The 15,814-nt window shown below is 38.8% G+C and overlaps 1 protein-coding gene across 4 annotated transcripts in view; it reads right to left on the bottom strand.

The window, feature by feature from the left end:
• Positions 1-15,814, bottom strand: part of CADPS2 (calcium dependent secretion activator 2) — a 527,120-nt gene that overhangs the window by 168,077 nt on the left and 343,229 nt on the right. For all 4 annotated transcript variants that reach the window (XM_066362568.1, XM_066362567.1, XM_066362570.1 and 1 more), the window contains exon 10: positions 641-749. In XM_066362568.1, coding sequence (XP_066218665.1) covers positions 641-749 — 109 coding nt within the window. The remainder of the gene's footprint in view (positions 1-640; positions 750-15,814) is intronic.

Below are 15,814 nucleotides of genomic sequence, written 5' to 3' on the forward strand. Positions count from 1 at the left end.
TACTTAGATTGTATGGTATTTTATCTTTTGCAAAATTCTTTCACAGAGGAGATATTTTGCATTTTTAAATGATGGGTATGTGAATGTGATCAGATTTGTATTTTTAATCTCTATACACTAATATCTTAATCTCTATATTTATACATTTTTAATACCACTTTATTAATTTCACTTATCTCCACATATTGCTTCATTCACTGACTCCCTCATCAATTTCAGTTACCATGTGTTTAGTACTGTAACTAGTATTAACAAGGAGGGAGGGAGGCACAAAAACGTGTTTTTTCGGGAAAAATTGGTAGAATATATAATTCATTTCCCATTTCTTTCCCTATTTCTGTCTCTTACACCTTTCGATTTCTAATAAAGAAGTCTATGTAAGCATTGATGGTATTGCTCACAAAATTTTTCTATAATAGTGACTTTTGTGTATTTCCTGCTTGTGCTAAGATAACAGAGATGATGAGTTATGGCTAAATTTAACGAGCCCTCAAAAAGATACCATCCAATTTCCATAAGGTCTGTTCAGGCATACAACAAGTGAAACATGTACCCCCTTCATTGAGTGGAGACTGTAGAACGGATTCAGGATGTTCATGACAACATGAATGTCCGGAAAGCTCACTGAATTTAGAATTACCTGGGTGGGGATCTGTGTAATCCACAGTGTATCCTTCAAGCTGCATCAATTCCTGTGGTTCAGACTTTTTTTCTCTATAACTGCACATAGCAAAGGTGTACTGGCTAACCTGCAGGAGAAAAAGGTTTGCAGATTGGTTGCATTAATTTCTCTTTTAGATTATTCTTTATCAGAAGACTCTTGACTCAAATAAAAAAATTCTTCATATGAAGAATGAAATGTTAGCACATTTCAAGACCTCGCTCTAACATTTAAGCTCCTTTCATGCGTCAGCCTGCAATCTGATCTTCCGTGCCAAGATCCAGCGTTTCCCAAGTCAGTGGTCCACTGGTCAAGACTCTGAGATGCTAATAGAAGCACCATAGAAAAGTACGTATTCATGTTAAAAACTAGTTTGGGAATCACTGGGTTAAATAAAGATAAGCAGGCTTCTTCCATTCCAGGTTTGCTTACCTCCTTTAATATGCTGACATACATTGTGAATCTCTAAGAGTGAGATTCACTAGGATTATTCTCAAACTTTTATGATAACAAAACTTCACGTTCAAGTGTACTTATTTCAAGACTTTGAAGTAAAAAAGATCTCAGTAAAAGCTGGGGACTTACTGGCCTACTCACCAAACCTACAGGAAGGAGTAGGGTGGAATGAGTTCTAGCTGGCCAGTGATATAAGATGGCCAAGATCTGACCCCTGTCCACTCTGTTCTCTGGTGGAATGGCCTCCTGATCGTGTGCTGAAGTCTTGCTGCGCTGGACCAACCACAGCTGCCACGGCTCTGCAGTCACCTCCCTGACTGCTTCCTCTTGGGTCATAAGGCCATGTTTGGACCAACTGCTGCTGCCAAAGGGCTTGCGAATGCCAGCATTAACCCAGTTTGGGTCAAGAGCTCACATCTCTAGCAAATCATGCTGAATGCTACAAAGGCAGGCTCTTAGAAGCTCCCCCCAAACAGAGGGGACGGTCCTGTTCCCAGGAGGAAAGAATGTTGGGTGGGTTCATAATATCTAAATTGCAAAGACACTACACCAGAGGATTCCATGGCAAACAATTTGGTTAGTGGAAATCCTAGCTCTTTCCACTGTAAAATCTGAAATGAAACTGAAGAAACATCAGAATATCTCTCCATTGACAAACATGACTTAAAGAGGACTAAAAAGAGCTAATTATGAAAGAAAAAGTGATTACATGGACTACATTAAGATGAAGAAATTCTCCCTTTTAAAGGATACTGTGAGGAAAGTGGACAGTCAACGCCACAGCCGAGGGGAGCTGGAGGAGAAATTCCCTCTGTGGCAGGAACTCCTGCCCTGGCTTCCCGCCTGCAGCCCGACCAAGCTGGAGAACCCTGACTGACTGCTACAGCCATGCTATTTATTACGTATTCCCTTCGATCCAGCAAACGTTCTAGAAACGTATTCCAAGGAAACAAATGGACAAGTATTCAAAGGCACATGTGCACCACGCCCACTGCAACACTGCATGTCTCACAACACTGCATTGTTGTGAGACAAACCAACAATGTTCAGTTAGAAACCTTACGGTATGATATGATAGATTTTTTTCCCCCAGACATGGAACTATGTCTAAGATATGTTATAATATAATGAGCAAGTTAAAAACAAAAATATAATGTGATTTTAGGGTAAACAATATACATACACATAAAAAGAAGAATATGTACTATTATTATTGAGTGGTGAAAGTATAGGTTATTATAAATTATTTTTTCAGTGTTTTTATTTTTTACAAAGAAATATGAATTATATTTTAATTTATAAAAGTACAACTACTTCCATTTTGGAAGAAAAAACGCACAAAGCATTGTTTGGAAGAGTGAGGCCCAAACTTAAGATAGCGGTGGTTCTCGCTGCCTGGAGTTCTCCTCCTCTGTCCTCATCTCACAGACAGACAGTCGGCGGATTTCCTTTCTCACCGCCTGACCCATAGGCTCACAGACAGAACCCAGCGGCTCCCCAGCGGTGTGTTATTAAAGAATGCTTCAGTTTCCCTGTGTACAAGGTGATGAGCATGGGGTTTTCTTGGGGATGAAAAAGGGGTAGTGAGCAGTGAACAATAATATCACTCTTTATTATTTATTCTAGAAAGAACTGCATTCTCTTCTTTCTTAAGGACAATAACTTGGCCCCAAGTCCCATTAATCTATAAAGTGACCTCACACAGTATTATCTTTAAAACAGTATGAAACAATTCAAACATAAACGAAAGTATGATAAAATTCTAACATGTATCTATTTGTCATCCAGCTTTTCTGATCCATAACTTTTTGTATACTTACAGGTTTTTTTTTTAAGAACAGGTACAGTTAAAGCCTGTATGCACCTAATCAAACCTGTTTCCTTCTCTCTCTCTCCCCAGAGGCAATCACCACGCTGAATATTCTGATTATTTCCATGACTGTTTTAAAAGTTTTATTATATAGAAGTTCTTTTAGTTTCTAGACCCAATTCCTGTGGGGGGGGGGGGGAGGGGGGGTTCCACACCAACAAGCAGTGTTCCAGATACCAGGTGGGTGTCCTGCAATTTAACTCAGTTCTGACACTATTTACCTAGAGACAGTATCAGGCTCCCCTTCAAGCACCTGTCTCACACCCAAGTTGCTGCCTGTGCTTCTGACTGACCAGCTACAGACTGGAGATTCCCATGACAACCTCCTTGTATGCAAGCTCAAATCTCTGTGTGTACTTCTGATCCATATATCAGAAGTCCCAATGATGTCTGCCTCTTGGCTTAGATTAATTGGCTAAAGCAGCTCACAGAACTCATCAAAATATTTGACTTACTAGATCACTGGTTTATTATAAAGGAACAAAACTCAGGAACAATCGAATGGAAGGAATGCATAGGACAAGATACAGGAAAAGGGCACAAAGCTTCTATGCCAGGGGTCGGGAACCTCTGGCTCACGAGCCAGATGTGGCTCTTTTGATGGCTGCATCTGGCTTGCAGACAAATCTTTAATAAAAAAATAACGTTAAAAATATAAAACATTCTCATGTATTACAATCTATTCATTTCCTACTGCTCGTTCATGGTTGCGGGTGGCTGGAGCCAATCACAGCTGTCCTCTGGGACAACACCAAATTTTTATTGGATAAATGCTTAACGTACAGGGGTAGTTGTATGGCTCTCACGGAATTACATTTTAAAATATGTGGCGTTCATGGCTCTCTCATCCAAAAAGGTTCCCGACCCCTGTTCTATGCCCTCTCCAGATGGGTCACTGTCCCCAACTCTCCACGTGTTCACCAATCTGCAAGCTACCCAAACCTCTTCTTTTTGATTTTTTATAAAGGCTTCATTATACACAGGCATTACTGACTAAACCATTGTCATTGTCGACTGACAACCTCTAACCCCACAACCCTCCTCCAAGGTCAATGGGTTGAGGCCGAAAGTTCCACCTCTCTAATCACATGGTTGGTTCTCCCAGCAACCCCTCTCCATCCTTAGGTGGGGTCTCAAAGTCACTCGTTAACATAACAAAAAAAAAATCTTTTCACTCTCATTAGGAAATTCCAAGGGTTTTAAAAGCTCTGTGTTAGAATGGGGATGAAGAGCGAAGAGCAATACCGGCAGACCTCCTTTTGTTGTGCTTGGCTTTACTGAGCTTCAGAGATGTTGCAGTTCTTACATATGGAAGGCAAGGTCCTCCGCCAATCAGTCTGCAATACTCACCTCACTGAGGTGGTCTGGAACCAGACCTGCTCTCCCTCTCAGTTATGCCAATATATATATATATATATATATATATATATATATATATATATATATATGTCTTATTACAAACCAGTGTCAGAGAAGAAAGTTAATAAAATCAAGTATTTTTCATATATTACAGAAATTTTATATAAATGAATCATATATATTCTGCACCCGTTATAACCCCATAACCAACCTGATGTTTAATCATTTTGATTCATGTTCTATTACTTGAATTGTCACCATGTACCCAACGTCCCAGTGCTAGCCTTCAGTTTCTTCCACTTGCCCTTACGAACAATCCCACAAGGGACCTGCTGGCTCACATCTCACCCACAGCAGTGAGGGCCACGGAGGGGCGACACCAAGGACTGGAGTCACTGGGTTAGGACAAGCCCATCTTCACTGCTAGCACATACTGCTAAACTACTTTCCGACTTATGCACCCACCAGGGGTAGATAAGAGGCTCCTCATATTACTCACCTTTGTCACACTTGGTATTTTGAGTATTTTTTAAACTCATTTTGATGAGTAGGAAATAGCATCTTGCTGTTAGAATTTATAAGTCCCATCACCGCTAGGGCTGACCATTTCCTTGCAATATTATTAGCCACCTGAGGTTCCTTTTTCTGTGAGTTTTCTGATGAGTTTGCTCATTTTCTAGTGTATTCCATGGTGTATGGCCAGTAGTCACTGCCGTCGTGGCCATTCACATGCAGGTTCTCATTAGACTTGGACAGACAGTAAAGAAACAGTGGAGTAAAAAAATGGTGGGCCATTCCTTTATTCAAGACTTGCACTGGCTGGTGAGCAAATACACAGGGCTCCCAAAGCCACTGACACATTCTCCGGTTCTACAACCAGGAGAATCTTCTCCAGTGTTTCCTAGAATCAAAGGCCTCACCAGTCTCAGCAGGCCTCACAAAAGTCCCTCACCTCTCTGGTTCCCTGTAAAGCCAGTAGTCACGGCCACTATCACAGCTGCCTGGCCCATGCAGGTTCGCATTGGATTCGGACAGTTGGTAAAGAAACAACGGAGCCAAAAACTGATGGGCCAACATCTTTAATCCTAGCTTGCACCCAGTGGGCAAGTAAAAACACACACTGGGCTCCAAAACCCACTCACATTCAGTGCTCACAAAGCTACTGACTTATCTGAGTTTCCTAGAATCAAAGGTTTCTAGCTCACCAGACTTATTCACCTCTGTTCCCCATCTCCTTCCTTCTCTCTGCACAAACTGTGCACTAACTGGCTTCTCACTCAACACTCCGCCATCTTGGCTGCTTCTCCTGGCCTCCTCCACGTGGCCTTTCTGTGCTCTCTGCTCTAATGATAATCTCAGGAACCCAGAGAGCAAGCTCCCGTTCTGCCTCCATTTTATAGTGTAGAAATCAAAACCTTTAATCCAATATACAAAATAGGGAAGTCTCTAATACAAAGTCACTTATCTGGGGCATGATGGGATTGTACCACTCCACATCAAAAGGTGGGAAAGACTTAATCCCAAAACCAAGCCTCAGGCTACAAAGATCCTGCCTGCGCACAGAGACACACATTAATATCACCTGGGCAACGGCCTCTATGTGGGCAGCGCCATCTTTAACAAAGTGAGAATATCTTTTATCTGCCCAATATTCCCCATCTGCACACCTTCTCTCTCTGCACAAACTGGCTTCTTCCTCAGCACTCAGCATTCTCTCCTTTCTCACTCTGTAAAAACATGGCTTCTCCCTCTATCTCCTCTCCTATTCAAAAGCTTTTTGGTATGGAAAACTTCTCCTCCAGCAAACATTAGCAAGACAATAGCCCTTCACAAGCAGGAAGGTAATTTGCAATTTCACAGATCACATACTTGGCACTGCCTAGCTCCATCATTTTTTATTTATTTATTTATTTAATTTTTTATTTTTAATTTTTATTTTATTTATTCATTTTATGGAGAGAGAGAGACAGAGAGAGAGAGAGAAAGGCAGAGAGATAGAGAGAGAGAGAGAGAGAAGAGAGAGACAGGGGGGAGGAGCTGGAAGCATCAACTCCCATATGTGCCTTGACCAGGCAAGCCCAGGGTTTCGAACCAGCGACCTCAGCATTTCCAGCTTGATGCTTTATCCACTGCGCCACCACAGGTCAGGCATAGCTCCATCTTTTAACACTAAAAGTGAGCAAACTCAAAAACACAAATTTTACAAATTCATTTGCCCAACACTTGGTCATTCATAACCTTTTTTAAAATCAATTTTGCCAGAGGCTTACTTTGTTTTTGAATGCTTGCAAAGAGTATCTTTTGGTTTTATTAATCCTCTCTATTCTTTGTTTTCTATTCCACAATTTCCACTCTCTTTCATTTCTTTTTTTTTTTTGGTGGTGTTAACTTTATTCTTTTATGAACTTTAATTGATCTACATAGTTCATTCATTTTCAGTTGTTATTCATTGTAGATATATTCACTTAAGTTTATTCGAAGTTCACACTGCTTCATCTCACAATTCATATGTAGTGTTTTCATTAGTTCAGGTCTAAATATTTTTTGAGTCTTTTCGGCACATAAGCTATTTAAAAGTGTGCTTTTAAGTCTGGATTTGTGGTTATATTTCTCTTATGGAGTTTGAAAGTAATTCCATTGTGATCAGAATGAGTCAACATAGACACAGATAACAGGACAGCAAATCCCAGAGGAAGGGAGAGATGGAGTCAGGGACAGGGGGTTTAAAGAAGGTCATTGTGTTGGGGGTGGGGGTGTTATATTGAGTGTGACACTTGAATCCATGTCAACACAAAAAGTTTAAAAATTTAATAATAATAAAAAGAATGATTCACAATTTGGGCATTTTTTTGACCTGCTCTGTTGCCTAGTGTGTGACCACTGTTTATTAATGTTCTCGTTTGCTTAAAAAAAATGCATCTTTTGCAATTATTGTTCAGTGATTATTTATGTCCATTACATCAAATTTACTAATTGTGTTGTCAACTATGCAATGTCTAATATTCTTCTGATGTGTGAATTGAGAGGTATGTTAAAATTTTTCAACAAGGTTGTCCATCTCTCAATTCTCCATGTAATTCTCTCAAATGTTGCTTTATATTTTTTGAAGAAATATAATCTCACACATATGTGCCTAGGATTGTTATATCTTTCTAGGACTTTTCTATCTAGCTGGTGAATTGTTCCATTCATACTTATGGTACTGGCTTTTAAAAAATCCTTAATACTGTTTTTTTGCCTGGAAGTGTATTTTGTTGGATATCCACAAAGGTATTCGGGCTCTCTTTTGGTTAGTATGTGCCTGGTAATGTTTCTTCATCCCTTCATTCTCAATTATTCTATGTTCTATTTTAAATCCTTACAAACAATATATAATTGGATTTTTTTAAAGCCCTGAAAATCTAGTCTTTTAAAAGGCAAGTACAGATTACTCTGTTATAGTTGGTGTTACCTTTGAATTTGTTTTGATTATCTTATTTCGCCGTTTACAATGCCTCTTTTTCTCTTCTTCCCTCTCAATTAAATGTTAAGAAAATCTCTCCTTCCCGCATCATGTAGAAACTATACATTTTGTTTCTCTTCAGTCATTGTTTGCTCAAATCCTACTGTATTTTTGTTTCTATCATCTCCCCTTGAACACAGGATCCTTTGACTGCTTTATTCCCACCAGCAGCTTTGATCTTACAACCAGTGCTCATTATGTTAGTTCTACCTTATTTTAGTGATATTTAGTAAATTAACATTTAGTAACAGAAAATATTCGTAATTAAAATGTTATCTTAATAGAACCAATTCTTCTACACCCATTTTTTGTTTTGTTTTGTTTTGTTTACTCGGTTTTTGTTTACCATTTCTTGAATCACACTTCATTCCGAGTTGAATTTCCTTCTTCTTTTAGGAAAAGCTTTTTGAGTTAGTTTATTTGGTTATATAGTATAGTGTAGGCTAGTGACTCTTCAGCACTTTAAAGATATTATTCCATTTTAAGAAGGCTTATATATCCACAAGGAAAAGTCTGATTGATGCAAGTCCAACTGTAGTTTCTTGTAGTTAATTTGCCTTTTCTGTCGGTTTCTTTTAAATGTTCTCTTTATCGCTGTTATCTTGTAGTTTCTAAAAGTTTTATGTTCATGCTGGTTAATATTTGTTGTATTTCTTGTATCTGATACTTCATGACATATCAATTTTAGAAACTGTTTCATTTCTATTTTCAAAAGTTGACTCCATCCCATTCTTCCTGTATTCTTTCTTCAAATTCTATTAGAAGTCTCTTGGAACTTAGATGTTTTTTCCTCCATATCTCTTAACTTCTTTATGTATGTTTCTTCTTTTCTCCATGCTGAGTTCTAAATATATCCTAAGATTATAACTAATAATTTCATTAACTACATTGCTAATTTTCTTTTCAGATATGTCTATCGTATGGTTTAACCTGTTTAATAAGGCTGAAATTAATAGGCTGTTTTAAACTTTTATTAGTTCTGTATAGTCCTGTTTCAAATCTACTTGTTAATTTTTCATAGTCATAGGTTCTTTTTTGTTGTTTTGTACACTTTAAACCTCCTTATAAATTTCATCACCATATATACAATTATTTTAGTTTATCTGTATGATAGCTCTATTGCAGAAATTCTTGAGGATGTACATAATTAGTTTATTGTTATGTAATTTAATTAATTCAGCACCATTTTATGTGAGGATATCTTATAAAGCCCAGGTTAAAGGCTGAGTTCTCAAAAAAAAAGTTTTTATGTCAAATGACCAGATATATCACTAATCCAGAAGTATATTTTATGTTAATTTCTTAACTTGCTGTTTCCCTTTGATCTGGATAAAATAAATTAGAACTTCAACATTCTCTTAGTTTCAAATTCTCAGGTATCATTTTTACTCCATATTCAGAGCCCAAAGCCAAATACAAACAGCTTGAGGGCAGAATTTTTCCCCTAATCAACCAATTCACTGAGATCTAGCTTTTAAATTCTTTATGAGGTAACCTCTGATCCAGATTTTCACTTTGAGAATGCCTTAGGTCAGGGATCAAGAACCATTTTGGCTGAGAGAGCCATAAACGCCACATATTTTAAAATGTAATTCCATGAGAGCCATACAACGACCCATGTATTGTATGTTATGCATTATCCGATAAAAATTTGGTGTTGTCCCAGAGGACAGCTGTGATTGGCTCCAGCCACCCGCAACCATGAACATGAGCAGTAGGAAATGAATGGATTGTAATACATGAGAATGTTTTATATTTTTAGTGTTATTATTTTTTTTTATTAAAGACTTGTCTGCGAGCCAGATGCAGCCATCAAAAGAGCCACATCTGGCTCGTGAGCCATAGGTTCCTGACCTCTGCCTCAGGTGCTATTTTCTTTTCCTTTTTTTTTTTTTTTTTTTGATTCCTAAAGTAAGTTAAAGACATATAAAGTAATTAAGTAATTTTAACAGATTGTAAAACCTAAATCCTAGATGTTGTCAAAGAAAATGAGGGGAACACTAACCAGCCTATATTCCTCAAGTTACATTAGGAAGTCAAAATAATTTTTCTTTCAATTAATACAAAAAACATGGGACCAACTGTGTCCTTGAAAACTTTTGAAGTGCAGAATAAACTAGTGTGGAATAAAAACAGGGTGTGGAGAAAACTTAGTAACCATGTAAGAGAAGATGGCAAAAATAGAAGCAAAATATATCAATTTTTACTATAAATAAGTTAAATGGACCTATTAGAATGGGATAAAAACCAAAATCTATATGTATGGTGATTATAAGATACAGCACAAACAAAAGAAAAATCACTAAGAGAAAGGGGATGATACAATTCAGACAAGTAAATTTTAAAAGAAGTATTAAACACATCAAAGTATTATGTTATATTAAGACACAACCAACAATTACTGACAAAAATGGTGATTTATTAAATATGTACCTGTGAGAAAATAAATAATAAAGAGATAATGCCTCAAAATATCCTATTCAATTCACTTTTCTGTCCTATACCCTAATAGTTGTAGTCGTCTTTCATTATAGATTCTTACAGATATCTATATATCTGAGCTATCTTAAATAATAACTTTGCCAGAAATTAAAAGGTAATTGGCTTATTTTGAAATACAAATGTTTTTAAGTGTCAGTGAATTATAAAATAATGTGTTATACGGGAAGGAACACCTACTGGATTGAGGAGACCTGTGTTCTATCTAGGCTCAAGATGACCATTTCCTTTTGGGTGACCTCAGAAAAAAGTTTCCTTACTCATAAAATCTGGGGATGCGATCATGACCTCGAATGCCCAGAAGCCCCATCCCTCAATACCTGTATGTTTCAGAGAATAATCTTATGTGTTCTTTCCAGCGAAGCTTAGCTATAGCTTAAACTATCTGCAATTTAGTGAGATTCGAGTCCTCTTGATATCATAGTCTCTAATTTACAAATGTTATCTCTTAAAATTCTCACCACATAATTTAAATCCATAAGTCCAACAAATGTAACAATATCTTATTCAATTGGTTGAGTTTTACTGATTAATACCTTTGTAGAATGTTATGGCAATATTATCAGAGAGTAAACGTGTAATTTTGAGAGATCCAATCCCATGTATACCATTATGTGATATATATATATCTTACATGTATATAGATAAGATTTGGAATGAAATTATACATTTTATTATGTTTTGTTACAACTCCAAAATAGCTTACCATTTTTCCTGATCACTTTTCAATTTGCCAAACCTTCCAATATTTTGACTTTACTGACTTTTTTCTCTAGATAGGAATATGTAAGATATAGAAAGATCTCACCATTTACATGAATCATACGGTTTTGAGAAGGTAGAACTTTTTTTAATGTGAAGAATCCTTCCCTAGTTAGTTGTTTCCTGAGTTATTTTTTGGTTTACAGTTTTGTTTTGTTTTCCCTGAATTTTCTTAGAATTCTGGTGGCTTTCTTACCACTGATCACAAGGCGAGTGCAGCTAGGAGAGGATCAAACACCAACAACCGGTGACGTGGTCACGGCAACTGGACAACCGGAGATTGAATCCAGGAGACAACTAAAAAATTTGGCTTTCAGATACACTGGCTCCAGGAGCAACCGTTTCCATACAAAGATGCTGCATTTTTTTGTGTGTGTATTTTTCTGAAGCTGGAAACGGGGAGAGACAGTCAGACAGACTCCCGCATGCGCCTGACCGGGATCCACCCGGCACGCCCACCAGGGGGGGTGCTCTGCCCACCAGGGGGCGATGTTCTGCCCCTCCAGGGCATCACTCTGTTGCGACCAGAGCCATTCTAGCACCTGGGGTAGAGGCCAAGGAGCCATCTTTGCTCCAATGGAGCCTCGGCTGCGGGAGGGGAAGAGAGAGACAGAGAGGAAGGAGAGGGGGAGGGGTGGAGAAGCAGATGGGCACTTCTCCTGTGTGCCCTGGCGGGGAATTGAACCCGGGACTTCTGCATGCCAGGCCGACACTCTACCACTGAGCCAACCGGCCAGGGCCCCAAAGATGCTGCATTTTATGCTTCTTTGGATTACTCTGGTATCCTCAAGAACTTCCTTCCCTCTCACCCTCTCTTTTGCACAGTCATGTGAAATCTTGAGACAAAGCCTATGACGAACATGTAGTGTAAATTTAAGTGGACCCATCTGAACAGTGTGAACACCTTGCAGCTGCTCCTTTGCCAGGCAGTATCCTGATTAAGAGTAACCTGAAGAAATTACACTCTGAAAAATCTGTCAACATTAGTTGGTAACCCTGTTCCCTGTGCTCGCAGTGGGAGGCAGTCTGTGGCTACCCCAGCACTCTGCCATCACCGTAAGCCAGGGAATTAGATGGAAACAGGTGGTCTGACCTGTTCTGAGCCAGTATTTGCTTTCACCTCTAAGCTTACAGGTATATTACTAACCAAAGCTTGTATAATATCCTATATTGCAAGTGAAAACTCCTTTCAGCGAAAGACACAGCAACAATGAACATTCAATTTCCTTAACCTAATCCACTCTTAATAATGCCATAGAGAATGGATTTGTTGAGAATTGGGGGATATAAACAGACTTAAATGTGAGGACTTACATCAGGTTTTGACATCACTACCTTTGACAGGGCACCTTAAGTTGCTGAGGCCCCACGAGGTGCCTGCATCTGGTCTGGAAGATCTCCCATTTCATTTGCGACTGCCAACCTGTTCAGCACCTGTCCATGGGCACACGTCTGAGTGGTCACCGTGAGCTGTTAAGAGACCACAGCACCCAGGCTGTGTGTCGTATCCCTGCTGCAGGGATCATGTGAACAGCTGGCGGCTTAGCAACTGCCACCGTCTAATTTCAGTAAAGACTGCGGCTTAAAAATCCTTAGCTGGAGATGTTCTTGGCAGATGCCAAAGGTGCAGTTAGAGTTTTTTTTTTTTTTTAATCTGAGCTTAATTTAATCAAGGAAAATGAATATATCTTCAGGGTCATGATGGATTTGAGAGGAATATCTATTTATTGTCTCGACCAAATGGCATAAAAAAGATTTAGCAACCAGTGCATATAAATTAGAAAGAGAAAAGGCAGTCTCTTAAAAACAATGGTCGGACTTATTCACATATATTCATTTATTTAACAAACATTTAGTTTCTACTCACAGTAGATTATAAGAAAGACAAGGTCCTTGGTTTCATGGAGTATCTATTCTAGAAAGAGTAAAAAGGTAATAATATATACAGAAAAGCTCAGATAACTTTGAGTCGAGAGAAGTTCTCTGAAAATATAACAACACGGGCTAATTTAATGTGACAGGAGTGAGCTGAGACAAGGAGGACAGACAGGGCCCATCAGAGGAGACACATGGCTTGACACCTGCTATGGGGAAGCAGGATGAGCCAGCCATGGGGAAAAGGAAAGGGAGGTAGCTAAACTCTTACTGGGCTCAAAAAAGACAAGGGTCTTAATTCAAAGGAATATTTGCATAGAAATTGCATTTAAGAAATAAACCCTAATTATACACTTATTTGAAGGACTTGTAGAAAGTGGGGCTGATGACTTGGGAGGTGTTAAACTCCAACTCTTGGCATGACAATTAATCTGGGGGTAGAACGTGACATGTGAAGGTGCTGCTCAGTGACAGGGAAGGACTCACAAAGAGGAAGCTGGCGCTAGACCACGGAGGACCAGAGGTGATGGCCAGGGGTTATTCTAAGTACCAGGGGAAGTCACGGGAGGGGTTAAGCAGCCACTTGGAAAACCTGAGTTATGTCTGAAACAGCATTCCGGCAATGAAAAGACTGTAAAGGGGAATGGCGGAAAGGGGAAGCAGAGAGAACCTGGAGCCAGCGTGAAAGATGATAGTAGTTTCAGCTAGGACGGTAGCAGAGAAGAAGGGGAGAACTGGATTTAAGAGGGATGTCATTCTGGCTGTAAATCAAACTGTCTTCTCATTGACATGACGGTAATAAAAAAAAAGAGGGATCAAAGATGATACCTAGGTTTTGGTTCAAGTAAGCTGAACTATAAGTCAATTTTATGTTCCAAAGAAAGGTCTGAGAAAGAACCCAAATTAAAGAAAAGATGATATTCATGTATTTAACAAATATTTACTTAATCTTTAGTATGTGACAGACACACCTTATACACATGTGTTAAGACACATACAAGTACATATGAACACAACATTTTAAAATGAAGTCTTTTTTTTTTTTATGAAGACAGAGTCAGAGAGAGGGACAGATAGGGACAGACTGACAGGAAGGGAGAGAGATAAGCATCAATTCTTCATTGAAGCTACTTAGTCTCCTTAGTTGTTCATTGATTGCTTTCTCTACTCATAGTAGATTATAAGTCCCCCTTGACCAGGGGGCTACAGCAGAGCAAGTAACCCCTTGCTCAAGCCAGAGACTTTGTGCTCAAGCCAGCGACCTTGGGCTTCAAGCCAGTGACCTTTGGGCTCAAGTCAGAGACCATGGGGTCCCATCTATGACTGCACGCTCAAGCCAGCATCCCTGAGCTGTGCTGAAGCCAGATAAGCCCACACTCAAGTTGGAAACCTTGAGGATTTGAACCTGGGTCCTCTGCATCCCAATCCTACGTTCTATCCATTGTGCCACTGCCTGGTCAGGCTTAAAATGAAGTCATAATACAATTTTTAAAAGAAAAATTAAGCCCACGACAATACTGTACAATTCCATGCATAGCTCCATTACTCTTTCATGCAGGTATGAGCTATAAAATAAGAGGAATCAGACATTTCTCTGGAATCTAAACATGAAAATAACAAAAGGTTTAAGGTAGCACACAGTACGTAGAGGTAAAGAGAGGAATTTTTGCATTGGGATCACTGACTGAGTCAAATGAGATTCTGCTTACCCAATTCAGACCAATTCTCACTCCGCCTTCTCAGTCTCTTTTTATAATTTTAGCACTTGAGATATATATGATTATTTAAATTATATTTTAGAGTGATTTTAAAGAGTAAATGCATTGTTTATTAATGTTCAACAAATTCTATAAATAATATGGCTATTATTTTTCTCCCTTTGGAAAACCCACTTATCACAAAAGTTATCTTAAAAATAAAACCTAAAATAAGAAAAAATTGTTTCCCTTTGATATTTTGTTCCAAGTGGCCTCACAAGCAAACCAATTTTCAATTTTCTAGCACTTTGGAGATGTGCACTTTTTTTTTGTTGTTGTTGTATTTTTCTGATGTTGGAAACAGGGACGCAGTCAGACTCCCGCATGAGCCTGACCAGGATCCACCCGGCATGCCCACCAGGGGGCGATGCTCTGCCCATCTGGGGCATTTCTCTATTGCAACCAGAGCCATTCTAGCACCTTAGGCAGAGGCCATAGAGCCATCCCCAGGGCCCGGGCCAACTTTGCTCCAATGGAGCCTTGGCTGCGGGAGGGGAAGAGAGAGACAGAGAGGAAGGAGAGGGGGAGGAGTGGAGAAGCAGATGGGCACTTCTCCTGTGTGCCCTGGCTGGGAATCAAACCTGGGACTCCTGCACGCCAAGCCAACACTCTACCACTGAGCAACTGGCCAGGGCGGAGATGTGCATTTTAAGAGATAAACTAACACATGCAACTGGGCAGGTAATGACTACTATCAAAAAATGACATGAAAAAACAACCAAAATTTTGGTGAATATTTAAGCACTGATGAGTCATCTAAAGTTTTATACTCTTACTTTATATTGCAGACATCCATGCCCTTTGGCCTTACAATTTCATTTCCTTAGCCATATTCCCAGATACACAAAGTTTATATATATATATATATATATATATATATATATATATATATATAGAGAGAGAGAGAGAGAGAGAGAGAGAGAGAGAGAGACTCTAGCATGGTTACTTTTAGAAAAAGGGAACTTAAATATCAGAAGAGGTGAATTGTTACATAAATTATATTAATCTATACTATGGAATCCAATTATTCATTAAAAAGAATAAAGTGGATTTTTATATATTGATATGCTTTT

This window comes from Saccopteryx leptura, chromosome 2, assembly GCF_036850995.1.
Source record: "Saccopteryx leptura isolate mSacLep1 chromosome 2, mSacLep1_pri_phased_curated, whole genome shotgun sequence".
In the NCBI taxonomy this organism is placed as follows: Eukaryota; Metazoa; Chordata; class Mammalia; order Chiroptera; family Emballonuridae; genus Saccopteryx; species Saccopteryx leptura.